Source organism: Lynx rufus, unplaced genomic scaffold (genome assembly GCF_022079265.1).
Source record: "Lynx rufus isolate CCGP_SWC_20201006 ecotype Redwood Valley unplaced genomic scaffold, mLynRuf1.p SCAF_2, whole genome shotgun sequence".
NCBI lineage: Eukaryota > Metazoa > Chordata > Mammalia > Carnivora > Felidae > Lynx > Lynx rufus.
Genome location: NW_025814834.1, coordinates 182173237 through 182188932, shown reverse-complemented (window position 1 = coordinate 182188932; position 15696 = coordinate 182173237). Strand labels below are relative to the sequence as shown.

At 35.3% G+C, this 15696-nt stretch overlaps 1 protein-coding gene across 3 annotated transcripts in view; it reads right to left on the bottom strand.

The window, feature by feature from the left end:
* The window catches only part of FAF1 (Fas associated factor 1), a 520107-nt gene that overhangs the window by 128376 nt on the left and 376035 nt on the right, over positions 1 to 15696 (bottom strand). For all 3 annotated transcript variants that reach the window (XM_047085885.1, XM_047085886.1, XM_047085887.1), the window contains one exon: positions 14923 to 15077. In XM_047085885.1, the coding sequence (XP_046941841.1) occupies positions 14923 to 15077 (155 nt within the window). The remainder of the gene's footprint in view (positions 1 to 14922; positions 15078 to 15696) is intronic.

The following is a 15696-nucleotide window of genomic DNA, read 5'->3' as shown; positions in this document are numbered from 1 at the left end:
TCTGTCTTCCTCTCTCTCTGCCCCTCCCCTGCTCATGCTCTGTTTCTCCCTGTCTCAAAAATAAATAAACTAAAAAAAAAGACAGTTGGCATGAATTATAATGGTCTCCAATGCCTCTTTCAATGTGCTTCTACCATCATAAGTCATTTGGACCCTCAAAATAAGCATGTATTGGTCCACAAGTTCATGATTCTAAGCTTCCCTCATCATTTTTAGCATACTGCAGTTTTTACATAATTTCATCCTGTCACCACCCACTGACTGAAAATGTGATTTAGAAGAGGTGTAAAATACTCAAATATTAACATATTAAAGAAAGTAGGAATTATTGCAAGCAGCATAATACTGTAGGGAAGAACACACTTAGGAGTCAAATAAACGTGATTTTGTCACTTACTGGTTGTTTCTTTAGATAACTTAATTGTTCTGAGCGTTAGTTAGCTTTCTCACATATAAAATGAAGATAATGATACCTTTCGAACTGGTCAGCAGATTAATTAATATTACTTTATTTTCTCCCTTTTATGTGCTTCAGAGTCAAAATTAGTTTTTCCTTTATCCACCCCGCCCCCCATTAAGGATAAGGCAAAATGTTTCCTAAAATAAATTTTAACAGCAATATCAGACTCACATCAGTCACATAACAAGGTGTTATGATTAGCACCATGCTTGGCACTATATTATACTGCTGTATAACTTCTACAGTGTACCTCATTATCATTGTAGCATAAGATCATGTACTATTCTAAGGTACAGATTTGAAGTAAAGATATATATTCTTTCATACTGTCATGCTCCCTGATTTTTTCCTATCTGCAAAATTTGGAGATGTGATTTTATTATTATATTAAAAATTTTTAGCATCATTTATTTCAGAGTTGGTTGGCTTCTGCTGGAATGCTGACATTTATATGTAATTTATTTACATATTTGACTTTTTAAAAAGTTTTTATTTAAATTCCAGTTAGTTAACATACAGTGTAATATGAATTTCAGGTGTACAATGTAGTGATTCAGCACTTCCATACAACACCTGTTGCTCATCACAAATGCACTCATTTTATTTTCATTTTACTTTAATTTACTTTAATTTAATTTTAAGAGAGAGTACTAATGGGGGAGAAGGGTAGATGGGGGGAGAGAGAAAAAGAGAGAGACAGAGAGAGACAGAGAGAGAGAGAGAGAGAATATCCCAAACAGGCTCCATGCTCAGTGCAAAGCCTGATGTGGGCTCAATCCCATGACCCTAGGATCATAGCTGAGCTGACATCAAGAGTTGGATGCTCAACCAACTGAGCCACTCAGGCACCCCACCAAGTACACTCCTTAATCCCCATTACCTATTTATCCATCTCTCCACCTACCTCCATTCTAATGGATAAGAAAATGTGGGAGAGCATCAGCAGAAATCTCCTACATAGGAGGAAAATCTTCAAAAGATAAAAGCAACAGTTCAGTATATTAGCATCTTAGTCTCTCATTAAAGTTTTCATGTAAAGCACTTGACAAATGCTCACTTGAGACAGTTGCTGTTTGACAAAGAGCACTGAATGGACAGGTTGACTCTACAGGCTTTTCCTTTATGCTCTATACCAGTTATGAATTAGATCATCAAAAAGGAATACTTAAGGACCATATCACCTAAGATCCCTAAAAAAATTACCATTACTACAAAATATTTAATACAAAGGCCTCTTCTTTTACAGAAGGTTGATATAAGAAACATCTATTTTAATTTAAAATCTGTCATATGCAAAACAGTAGAAAATAACTGTCTACTTTATTTCTTAATGACTCTTGAATAGATGATCATGCAAAAAAATTCTCTCTTGAATTCAGTGCCAGGAAATCTTGAGATGAACTGTTAAATTTTTTTTATTAGTCAATGAGATCTATAAATGATAAACTGTAAACTCTAGGGCATAGTACCGGGCACATACTAGAAACTCAAAAAATATATATTAGATGGATAGATGAATGAATGAGAAACATTTTCTGTTTCTCCTAAGCTGCCAGAATTACAGAGCTAAATTCAGTGTTTATGTGCAAAACTTGAGTCAATCCAAGTGTTTATAAATGTTTAATGGATACTTTACTGGACAAAGAAATGCCTCGATAGTAGAATAAATGGGACAGTAAAAAGCTAGAATAAATGATGATAAAAATGACTATCATCTGAATTTCTAAAAACAAGTTAATACTATGAGTTTCAAAAAGTACAGATCAGTAAACTGGATCTCAGTCCTCTACAAAAGCTAGAAAAGTCACTTAGACAAATGGCTTCTGAACACTTAGAATACAATAGTGATGACTAGGAGACAACATGGGTTATTAAGAATACAATAAGCCTAACTAGGCTGAATTACTAGGCTGAGAACTCATGAGCATTCCATGAGCTTTGAGTATCTGGAGTTCAGTAAGAAGTGATGAGGTATCTCGAAATATCCTTCAGGATAAGATTCAGAAATGCAGGCTAAGTTGGATAAATTTCTTGTCACTGAGAAATTGAACCTGCAGAGTGTTACCAAACTGAAAGTGGTCTCAAATAGCTTACCACTTGGTTTTGTTCTGTCAACATTTTTATAAATGTCTGACATAAACCAAATATACCTTACAGATACAATGCACTGCGCATTTACTCTGTGCCAGACTTTTTCAAAAATCAATTATCCCAGTTAAGTCCAATAACAACTCTAAGGGATGTAGTTTTTAATCTCCATTTTTCAATACAGAAACTGCAACTTAGAGGGGTTAAGCCACTTGCTCAAGGTCCCTATAGTGACCTACTGGCACAGCTAGAATTCCAATCCTAGTGTGATTAAATCTAAATTAATTTATACTCAACCATTATGCTGTTCTGCATTTTTATATCATCCAACAAGTAATTATTGAGTATTCAAGTAAGAAACACAAGTGAAGAAGACTGATGTAATTCTTGCCCTTAGGAATCTTACATTCTAGTGGAAGAATTAGAAAACAAAATTTTAATAAACAAAAGCAATGGCTTATTATGAAAAGTTTTAAGAGAGTACTATGAAAAAGAATGATGGCAAAGAAGCTTTCTCTAAAAAGGTTCAACAGGTCTTTTTCAAGAGGAGACATTTACAGTGAGACCTGAAGAAAGAAAATTAAAAGTCATTTCTATCTGATGACTTCTGTTTTCTCAGTCAACTTGTGAGGGCAGCTGGGAAAGGGAGCAGAGAGGGACAGGAGATGTTTAATGAATGAGGAGTAGTATGAAACAGACATCTTACCAAGGGAACGAAAGCTAACTAGAGAATCACAGTAGGCTTGGTCAGCATTATTGTGTACTTGCTTGCAGTTTGTGTTTGTTTAGAAAAAAAATTAGTGTGACTATCTCTAGCAGTGTTTAAGTGCAAGGGCACAGATATAAAGAAGGAGAATAGCTGGGTTCAGCAAATTGAGTGCAATGGATGGAGACACTGGTAAGGGAATTTAAGATATTACAAGGAAGTCATAATGATGGGCCTTGAAATCTAAATAGGACAAAAAGGGAAATGAAGATTAGAGACACAAAAGGGCAGATGAAGTAAAGTGGTGGGGTCAATAGATTGGAGGGCATAATGAGATAAAAAACTTTAGCACTTGAGCAAGTAAGATAGGGATAGGAAGTGTTGGTCAGAGCCAAGTGCTTGAAATCAAAATATATGAGGTGATAAAGCTTCTCTTGATGGCTACGTCTAAGTGTGGTAAATAAGGAGAAGAAAAAAAAATTCTGGAGTTAGGTATAGCTAGGCATGGAAAGGATTATCAAGAATGACAGCAATAGAAATGATAGGAGTTACAATATCATTTATGAATGATAACTCTTGGGAGAGTTAACAGAATCTGAACTTCAAAAGATCTTGTCAGTCAACTGCATTAGTAGAGAATGGCAAAGATCTAGTTTAATAACAACCCAGACCCCCAAAATTATTTAAACAAATAGTAACAACCCAGGACCAGCCCATCAGGGTAGCCCCATATTTGAAAAACTGGTAGGGGGATTTAGTTGACTACCTCAGTTCAACAGGAGCCAACAATATAATTCCAGAATAGAACTGAGCACAGAGTGAGATAAACCTGCTCTAGAGCACTATGCTTGATTTTGGGCACCTTTAGAATGGGCTGGATCTAGACACCCTAGCATATAAGGAGCAATGGAAATAAATATACTTTGTAAAAAAAAAAAAAGGCAAGAAAATTAGGGCAAACAAGATAGCTCTAGTTAAACTGACTGTAAGGCAGAACTAAAGTCAGGCTTATTAATTCCCAAGTTAGGCTTATTAATTCCAAACTAGAACCAAAAGGGAGAAAGTTGCAGAAGCCCTATGAAGAAGCACTGTAGCAAACACCTTTTCTAGCTTTTAGAGTAGCTCAAAAATGTACTACCTTCTGAAGCTTTAATTTCTCTGTCCCTAGCAGTATCCAGGTAGCAACTGTAGTAACAACAGTTAAGCACATTATGGGGAAACATACCTGCATGGCTGCAAATTAGATGTTGAGAACACCTCTAATCTCCAACTCTAAGATTTGGTGAATCCCATATTTATTTGTTCCTTGAGCAAAAGGTCTAGGTCTTATATTCCCCTTACAACCTTCATAAGGCTTTGCATAGTTATTCAGTACATTTTTGTTGTTGAATAATCCAGCCCGACAAGGTCATGGGACAAGAAGCATTATGAAGCAGGAAAGCACAGGTTGATTTGGAATTTATATCTGGTACAACCATTTGCATGACCTTGGGTAAATTATAGAACCTCTCTGAGCCAAAAATAATTTCCACATATGTGACATTGGACCTTGGCTATTTACCTTGCAGAATTGTAGTTAAATGACCTAATATATACACAGTGAGAATTAAATAAACTCATACATCTATTTATATCTATATCTGTATCTATAATTAGTATGGCACGTAGTAGGTGCTTTAATGGTTGCAGTTATTATGTGTTTTGGTTTTTTTTTAAAGCAGTAATGATAGTCTTATTCTTAGCTATTGAAACTCTCAGTAGAAGCCCCTGTCATAAATGACATGAGCTTGGAGAACAATTCTAAGGGTAAAGAAGCTGTCTTTATTGGTGAAAGAGGCAGAAAATGATTGTGGCGTCCTTAGCTACACTCCACTAAGGTCACTCCAAGTTATCACAAACTGGTAAGGGCAGTAATCTACTTAAAACTTTACTAACATTTATTTTGAAAATGAAATCTTGCTTACTTCTCATTTTTCTATTGAAAATAGTTATGTCCAAGTCATCAGAAAGAGAATTTTAGAGATAAAGGTCAAAGGTCTCAGGTCAAGTGGGTCAGCTGTCAGCACCCTCTTCCCCAATTTTCATAGATGAAAAAAAAAAGATCTGGAAATGTTATACCATTTGCCTAATATTTCCTTGTTCTTCATACTCCCAGACCAACTGAGTCCAACTTCCTAACTGCTCTACATTTTATGAATGACATCTGCATAAACAGTGGGAAAATAGTTTATCATAGTCTTTTAAGAACAGCAACTGACATATTTAAATGTGCATAGATTTTGCTTTAAGAACTAATAAAAAGTTAATACTTACATAGCTTTCATAATGACCAAATAAATTTTTGTTGCTGTGGTACTGACTAACTTATTTGGGAGCTACTCAGAGCCTCCAATACCTTATTTGATACTGGGTTGGCAACATAATTTTTCAGATTGAGATATAGTAATCAAAGCTTCTTTATTGTTCATGTTAACTTGCTTCATTCTTTCCTTAGTTGAGGTGTGTAGAAAGGTATGTTAAAGAGGACTTTCTTGGTGCTGATCATGCATTGAGGAAAAGAAAGATACATACATACAGAAAGATACATACATATCTTAAATTGTTGCTGTGCCTACAGACTGAGTCAGCCAACAGCAGATAAACTACAAAAATCCCTACAGTTAACTTTTAATTCATTAATAATATAAAAATATTTTGTCACTTTTTTCTATTACTGTAATGCAGTCAAGTTCAAAGACACAAACATATGCTTGAGGAAAGGACACAAAATCTACTTCCTAATGAATTATCCAAATATGTTAAGAAACAGGATTCCACCTGACTCTACAATTCCAGACTGACAGTTTTTGGTGGTATATTTAGCAGATTAGATCACTAAGGTAATTGGGCACTAAAACCTTTTTGAGTATCCATCTAAATTGAGAGGCAAATACTAGAAAAATGTCAGAGGAACCAGTTTCCAATAGGTGGTGACTGAATGAACACATTCCCTTTATAAGTTTTCTGAGTGTTTTACTATCAGTATTTATGGAAGAAGAGAACTGTGCTACTGATTTAAGTGGCATAGTTGATACATGATCAGTACAAGTTCTTCAGAAACAACCATGAATATAAAAATTATTAACACTAACAAAGCAGTTCATAAAGTAAATAAATCTCTTGAGATCTTTTCAATTTCAGGCAAGGAGAAAAGCAAAAGACATGATGGGGTATATTACTTTAAAAAAGATATTTCATTTTGGAGATGTCTAATTTTTAGAATTTGTTTCATTAGATAACTCATGTTTTGTATTCTATATAAACACTGAATCAAGTACCTCTGGCAGTCATATTTATCTGAATTTGTATATTCTAAAATACTAGGATAACTAGCTATTGGGAGGGAATATTTACATACAACTGCACACAAATTTAGAAAGTCACAAAACAGGAAAGAATCTGGCTACAGAGCACAGAAGGGCAAAAGCTTGGCATTTAGCTGAAACTCTGTGTATCTTGAAAAGATATAATGATTCTTTTTATTCTGTAACTCTTACAAATCAAGTACTTAGAATATTCAAAATACAAAGGGTTTAGCAGAAAGACCAAGAACACCAACAGAGTAACAAGAAAGGTCTAGTGCATGAGAAAAATAAGATTTGCTAAAAACATATAATGTTCTTTTGGACTGTATTGTCAACAGTTCTCACCTTTGATTGTTCTTTTCTAAAATAGTCTTCATATAGACTGTGAAAACACATAGAAAACTGTATCTGAGTTAAATGCCTGTTTTCTAAATAGCATTAATTAGATGAATATCAAGGGAAAAATATATAGCTTGATTCAGATATAATGCATGCACCAGCAGGCAGTTATGATTGCAGTACTAGGTAGTAGTGTAGAAAGTATCCAAATCACAGTAAAAAGGCTTGTAAACCAGTAATTTAAAATTACCTAAAAGAACATTTTTAAAAGGATAATCTTCTATTTTAAAAAGAGTAAAGAATTATAAACAGTTTAGCCATCATCTATATACAGACTGGCTTGTTCTCAATCATAAGAGGCCATCATCTTTTATCCTGTCCCTCTTTTCCTTCCTTTCAGTACTATTAGTAAACTATTCACAACTGCACCCTTGGACAATGCTGAGCAGTAATTATGACTTGCTGACAAAGAGATATGAACAATTACTGAGCCCATTTTGAAACCCTACACTAATAAAGTCATTAGATGCTGCCCTTGCCATGATCCTTCTAAAAGCTTCTGAAGTTACAAGAACACACGGCATTGTTTGCAGGGACAATTGCTGCTGGCAGAACGCAAACCTTGAGTTAAACCATGCTGCAAATTGATCTTGACATTCTGTTAAGACCGCCACTAAAAATCAAAAGCAGAGGAGAAAAGGAGAAAATGAGTGGGTAGGATGTAATCATGGAACAGGAGGGGTTCCTCCTCACCTTCTCTCCTCCCTCTTCACAAAACAAACCAGGGAGAAAATGACAAACTCTCCTGGTGTTTTGGAACCTTTATTTTAAAGCATTAATTAAGCCCTTGACCTGGGATGTTTAGGATGGCAATACATTTCCTTTAAAAGTACTGGAAGGACAGCGTAGCACAAAGGAAATAAAGAAGTTTGGGGAAAATTATATGGAAATCTGGCATGAAGGCTCTCTGGAAGTCTTGGTTCCCTGACCACAACATGTCCATCTGTTTTATCAGCTACTTCTGCAGAATCCATATCTCCTCCTAGGGTAGCAGCTGGGAATTAACACTCCTTGTGTCTCCCATGCAGACCTCACACCTGGGCAATATTTGCCGGATCAAATGGAGGTGGAGGGTTAGAGTAACATGGTCATCTAGGCTTCAGCCAGGCATGAAGCATGGAGTAATTTGGAATTAAGGGTATGCCACTGTGAATATTGCTAATTGCTCAAATGGAAAGTGCAGGTGAAGACAGCCTACTGATAATAAGAGCTTTAAGTCAATTAACTCTTGCCAAAGATTAAGTAATGTGGAAAACCATCACTTGAATATTAAGGCTAAAAAGTACCTGTCAGCATAGCAGCAGAAGTTTCCAGTGATCTGAAATAACTGCACTCAAGGGCATTAAGTTCAAAAGCTAATATTAACAGGCAACAGAATTCTGTGAATACTGGTACTAACTGTGCAGGCAAAATTTAATGCAACATTATGTATATATATTTCATACAACCTGTGTAATTCAGGCACTGTCAGCAATTCCTAGGTAACTATTTGCAGCTACTATGAACACCGCTTAGAAATAGTGCACAATGGCTGATTTAACACTTCGTAGCATGTACACTGATGTGCTAAATATTTCCACCTCAGGAACTTACATATAAACACCTCATAGCTGGCTGATTACCCAGTTGGCATTATCCTAGTCAAATTCAAGTTTTCTAGAATTAAATAATCTAAACCAGTACTTATACTAGATAGACTGAGACATTTGCCTTGTGGGCCCTCCTGGTCAGAACAAGAGATACCCATTAATCCATTTACTACTGGTTAATATTGGTGGTTTACTGTGCCACATAGGTTATGTAACTTTCCTTGATGAAGCAACTACAGCCAAAAACTCATAGCTTAACATCAAGGGCATTCCTGTGCCAATGTTCCCATGCAACTAATAGATGTCCAAATAACTCTAATAGAGGGAAGCAAATTAATGCTTATTGTGCTAGTGCTTTATATACTACTATCTATATTTAATTCAAATGATGCCCAAATGGAACTTGCTTGACTCCTTGGCATACCTCATCATGTAGCCAGTTTAGCACTCTGGTCCTATGAACATGTTTACTTTAATCAATGCCATCACCATTGCAGAAGGCTCAGAGTACCATCCCCAAATGGCCCAATCTGAGGGGGCCAGTTGTTTCAGGGCTATCAGACTTGGTGAGTCTGGGGAAGAAACTCTGGAACCACAGGATGAACTCATCTGGGCTGGAATTCAAGTCTCTTTCCAGAGGGTATGCGGGTGCCTGGTGCACAGAAGACAGACAGCAATATTCTAAAGTGCTACAGGGCCAGCAGAAGACAAGGTACCTGGTCTGGACATTTGTAATTAATTCAGCAAGGAAAATGAAGGTTTTTGCTTTATTAGACCTACTAATGGCTATGGTGGAAGATCACACAATTAGAGTAGTATAACAGCATTTCCAATACTCTTTCCACTGCCACTTATTATTCAATAAGACTATTAGAGATTATTTATCAATATAACACTGACTTTTTCAAAGGCACTGTGTAACACATTGAGACTATAGATATAGCTCTCTTGGGGGGGGTGATAACATAATAGGGAGACAGACAATAACCATACAATGTTCATGAATTCCATCATTACAGGTTAGTATATGGATATTACGGGAGCATAAAGAATGTGCATTTAAAATTTTTTTTTTTTCAACGTTTATTTACTTTTTGGGACAGAGAGAGACAGAGCATGAACGGGGGAGGGGCAGAGAGAGAGGGAGACACAGAATCGGAAACAGGCTCCAGGCTCTGAGCCATCAGCCCAGAGCCCGACGCGGGGCTCGAACTCACGGACCGCGAGATCGTGACCTGGCTGAAGTCGGACGCTTAACCGACTGCGCCACCCAGGCGCCCCAAGAATGTGCATTTTAGACTGAGAGGCAAGAGAGGATGGACAATGGCAAGGCTTCCTAAAGGTGATAACTGTCCTGAATTTTAAGAAATTATTCTTTTACAGCACAAGCATTTGTTCACTAACAATATATTGTCCTTAAATATATTTTATTGTAGTAGTTAAATCCATGATGATTTTCTACATGTTTCCACATCCAAAAGAGTATCTCTGATCTCTGCCCCACTGTCTGCCTGTAAGCATATGCCAATATTGGGGTGAATCATTAATAAAACAACTTCTTGGGATCTGTCCATCCTGCTAGTTGACCTTAAACCTTAATCTCGTTCAGACCATATATGATTACACTAGCTGGGCAGGTCCTTCTATTTTTTCTCTCCTCCACAATTATATAAACCACTGATTCTTCGTTTCTGATACTTAATTATGAGGTTTAAAATACTAATATTCCTTTATAAAAATAGCAAATATCTCCAACCTAATAAACTAGGAATGCTGCTAATATAAAAAGTAAAATCCTAATTTCATTTTTCCATGTGTCATTTCTTTGAAGTTCTTCCTTGGCCCACTCAGGTAGAGTACCTCTCTATGAAGTTCATCTATACTCCCAAAGCACCTTGGGCATACTTCATACTACATATTAGCTCTCTGTCTTCCTACTAAAGAGTAGGAATTTTGAGCATTATACACTGTATCTTTTTCACCTTCTCATCCTCAGTGCAAAGTACCATTCCTGGTTCCTATTAAATATGCAGTAAATGTTTACTCAATGAATAAACATGAAGAAAATATACCTTTCTTAAGATATCTTTTAGCTACTTTCAGAAATGATCTGCAGGATCTCCTTATTTACTGTTACCTGTTTCTTCAGCTCTTTCAGTTACAGGTATATCCTACTCTTTCTTTCAGGATTATTGTTTAGATGGATATTTAGGAAATTATACCCTCCAGAACTTCTTAAGACTAACAAGGGCTTATTGCCTACTGCTTTAAGAAAGAATGGCCCTGAATTGCAACTAGACAATGCAGCCAAGACTGTACAGAATTTTCCAGGAAAGAAACCTCCATTTAGATATATAATACTGAAATTATAAGCACATTCTTAGGTAGAAATGGATGCATACATTCATTGGCCAAATGCTTACTGAATTTCTTTCTCCTACAGTTTTGTAAATTTAAAGTACCTTGTTTACAGGGCATCTAGGTTGCTTGGTTAAATGACTGACTCTTGGTTTCAGCTCAGGTCATGACCTCACTGTTCGGGAGTTCGAGCCTCGCATTGGGCTTTGCACTGACAGTGTGCAGCCTGCTTGGTATTCTCTGTCTTCCTCTCTCTGCTCCTTCTCATGCTTGCTCTCTATCTCCCTCTCTCAAAATAAATAAATAAATAAATAAATAAATAAATAAATAAATAAATAAATAAATACATACATACATACATACATACATACATACATAAATGTGCTTTGTTTAATGAGACAAATAAAATGAATAAGACTTTCTGGGAGATCACAATCTAGTGAGGGAGAAGATAGATATATTACCATTACTGCTAAAGTCTGATGTCTCAATTCATATTTGGAATGTTCCAAGATCAATCCAGAAATTATTCTAATCTATTTTATACAGGTATAGGTTGGTCAAATTAAGTATTCAACTTAGAAAGAAAGTTATTAGAATCATTTTGGAGGTGGGAAATCCAAATCATCAACATCACAGGGGTGTATAATAGTGACATTCTATAGATATCTGTTTCTTTTTTATTCTAATTTGTTAGTGAAATTAAGAAATTTAACTTATAACCTCAAGTGATATTCATATTCTGGTAACTTAACCAAATCATTCACTTGGTACAGTATTCTTCTTTTCTACACATGAGAGATTCATGTAAACTGACTAATGTTTCTGTAGGTTTAGCAGAGTATTTCTTCCATTATTATTTTTTTTAAAGATTTAATTTTTTTTAAGTAATCTCTATACCCAACATGGGGCTTGAACTCACAACCCCGAGATCAAGAGCCGCATGCTCTACTGACTAGGCCAGCCAGGTGCCCCTTAGCAGAGTATTTCTTTTCTTTTTCTTTTTAATGTTTGTTTATGGGGGGCGCGGGGGAGAAAGAGGGCAACAGAATCTGAAGCAGGCTCCAGGCTTTGAGCTGTCAGCACAGAGCCCCACATGGGGCTCGAACTCACAAACTGCGAGATCATGACCTGAGCCAAGGTCAGATGCTTAACGGACTGAGCCACCCAGGCGCCCCATTATTTCTTAAGCAAAAGTAAATTTGCTTGGCAAGTCCAACCCCATCTTAGGCACCAATGTCTCCAGCTATCACGTCAGGGGGCAGTCCCAGAAAACTACTAAGGAGTCACCCAGACTAAATAGCATATAGGCTCAGGATTTAAAAAATTTGTGTGATCAGTTTGAACTAGGAAAGCCAGATATGGGATGAAACAAGCCATCCACCAGGAATTTATTTCCACACTTTTTACATCTGTCATACGAAAATCACAGCAATCTTGTTTGTGATGCGTAGAAATCTCTTCTACATTTTCACATATTAATCTGTCATATTTTAGCTTTCTGGTAATATGCAAATGATGGCACAGCAACTTTTGAAATACAGCTCACTGATCAATAAATATTAGTTCAGTGGTCTTCTACTGAACTGAGTGTGAAACTTAGAGGTTTTGTTATTCAGTGTTAATAGTGTCAAATGGATAATTCAATAAATGTTTATGACAAACACCTCTGGACAAAATGTGGTACTAAAAATACAAGTAAGATCATAGAGATGGAAATGCAACTAGACAATTTTATTTAGATGATGGCTGGTAAGAAAATTGTTGCTAAGCTAATCTTTTTCTGTGATAATAAATAAGTCTAATTAATTAAAATATTTTTGCAGTTCAATATATCAAGGGAAATCTACTTTTACTCCATTTTAGGAATATGTCATTCCAATGAAATTTCGTCCTGGGTATGTAAAATATGTATTTTCCATTTGCCTTGACAATAATAATGTGGAGATGTACATGAAAAGCATCTACATGATTCTGTTGCTTTATAGAGAGAAATATAATACCTTAATTTAAAATACTTTTTAACTTGTAATATGGATAGAATTTGATTTTGAGTAAGGATGCCAAGTATCTTAAATTCCAGAAATGGTTAATTCTCTTTTGCCCCATTGGCCCTGTTTCTTGTTTGTATAAATATTTACTAAAGCAAATTCCTAGCTGTTTCTATTTTCAGTCTTTAATATCACTTCTTTTCATTTTCATGAATGTAATAATAATAATGAGATGCCATATTTTTAAAAATGTAGATTGAAATATCTTATCATACCTCACAGTTGGTCCTGCAATTCATTGAGAAATAGCTCTAAAGCCTTAAACAAGGCCTTTATTTTGTGTTTTAAAAAAAGTGTCATAAGGAGTTAATAGGACACAGCTGTACTGGCTCTTTCTAATAAGCAGCTTCTGTCGCTTTGGTCACCACAGGTGTCTCTGTAACCTGCAAACTCTTATTACTAGTGTATCAAAGTTGTGCTACTTAACAGACTTCTTTGGTAAAACATAACAAAGCAATTACATGGCTGTTGATTGCCAGTCATAAAAAAAAAACCCTCAAACACTGTTTTTCAAAAGAAACTACACTGCAATTTTTTGTCATTGTAAAATAAAAGGAACTAAGGAATTAAATGGAGGATAGAACAAAATAACAGCAGGTAGCCTGCTGAACTTAGCCATTACAGATGGTTTAGAAATAGTGTTTCCTTCTCCATCAAGTTGTGGATAAAAGGAAAGGAGGAGATTCCTTACTGCCAGTGAATGGCAAAAGATTTAGCCAAGTCTCCAGTCTATGTATTTTGCCTCATGAAAGACCTTCGATGCTGCATTTTTATCTGTTTTTGGCACTGCTTTTCATCACCTTTAACTGAGTGTGAATAATAACCTGATTTAATTTAAACAAATACAGGTGCTAAAGGTTCTTTATTTATGTATAACAGGGAACATTTCCAATGCAGAACGAAGTCATCCTGTGAAATTTCCTAACCATTTGCTTAAAGAAATGAAGTATTAGATGAAGAAATTGCTTCAACATTCTTTTGCTTCACATTTCAGGGAAGAATCATTCTTCCTTCTTTTCAGGTTTAGATTACATAAAACAAAGTCTAAATGATGAGCAAAAATTCAGTGAGCTATAAAATAATAAAAAAACAAATCAGATGATTTCTAATTGTTCTATAATCATTTAAATTAGGTAACTACAGTAGGCTTGCCTTGAAATGAACTTAATCTCCCTGTTCATAAACCAATACCCTGTGATTATGATTGTGTTAAACACACCCAAAGTAGCATCACTGACTGTTATGGCCACATGTGTAATTAAACATGATGAAATGTATTTCAGATGGGAAACTCAAACAGGCAAAATATGAAGAATTATTCATCATTTATAGATATTATGATTAACAAATTAAGTAAATTTATCCTGACAGCTAGGAAAGGGATTTTTTTTCCTACTGAGAATATGGATGTGTGCAAAAGAATGTGTGCAATAAAGCGATTACATCAATTAGTATATGCTAGAGTTAAGCTATTACCAACTCCATGGACTAGCCCAGAATGTCTTGCCTTCTTCACTGGAATTATTAAAAAATAAACTTACTACTAAGATTTTATGTTAGACTTGCTCTGCTTTTTCTGAACATTATTAAAAATAGATTTTCTCTAAATATTCAACAACATATGAGAACCTAAGAATATCCAGTAGGTGGAAATGTACTGTACCAGTTTTACTGCAAAAAGATGAAAAACAATTTGGTATTTTGGTTTTGGTTTTCAGGTTACTCTTGGATTTAGAAACCTTTTATAAATTGAGGTATATTTTCACAATTGTAAATAACTGCATACATTAGCTACAACAAATACCTTTTATCTAATTAAATGTAATGGTAGAGAATTTAATGCTGAGGATGAAAATGTTTATGATAAGAAACCAAATACAGTAACTTTTTTAAAAAATTGAAGCCCCACTTGTAACAACAGTATTACCTTGCTCTGTTGGCGTCCTTTGTCAGATCCCAAGCCCAGGTTATAAAGTTTTGACTCAGATAAGAGACAATAGATTCAGCACAAAGCATTTGTGAGCAGAACACGTTGGTTAATACACTTTCATCATGGTGGAGGTAGATAGCAAGAAGCTTTCTCTGAAAAGAGGATAAAAGACAGATGAATTAAAATATTCACTAACGTAAGATTTCTTGAATTTTGGAAAGGCATAATCTGTCAATATAAACAGCAAAGACAAAAATTAAATGCTACTACCTAAAAGAGCACCTGACACTTAAGAGTTCCTAAAGCATTCACTAATATGAATAAATTTTGCTTCCTTATACTCTAAAGAGGCTAGGATGATTATATTGTTTTATAGACTGTCACAGACCCCTGTTAACATGTGCAAGCCTATTTGTAGCAGAATATGCAATAGAATTGCATTTTCTTTAAATAAAACGGATTTACAATTCTTCATATTAAAACATGCTTTATAAAAGGAAAATTAATTTTGAACTATCCAACTATGTACAGAGAAAAAATATGGATTAAGATTGATTCCCAAAGTCTCTTACGTATTTTTTTGTTTTTAATCTTAACTCTGAGAAGTCTCTTCTACTTGAAGGGAAAAGGTCTGAAATGAAGTTATGTTTTACTTCCACAAGTAATTTCAAAGCCCTTAATGTGTTCTCATATTAAAGTCTTTATGTAAGAGCATGTAACATCTAATTGCCCCTGGAAAGATGGTAGAAAGTAGTTCACATGAATTCTCTC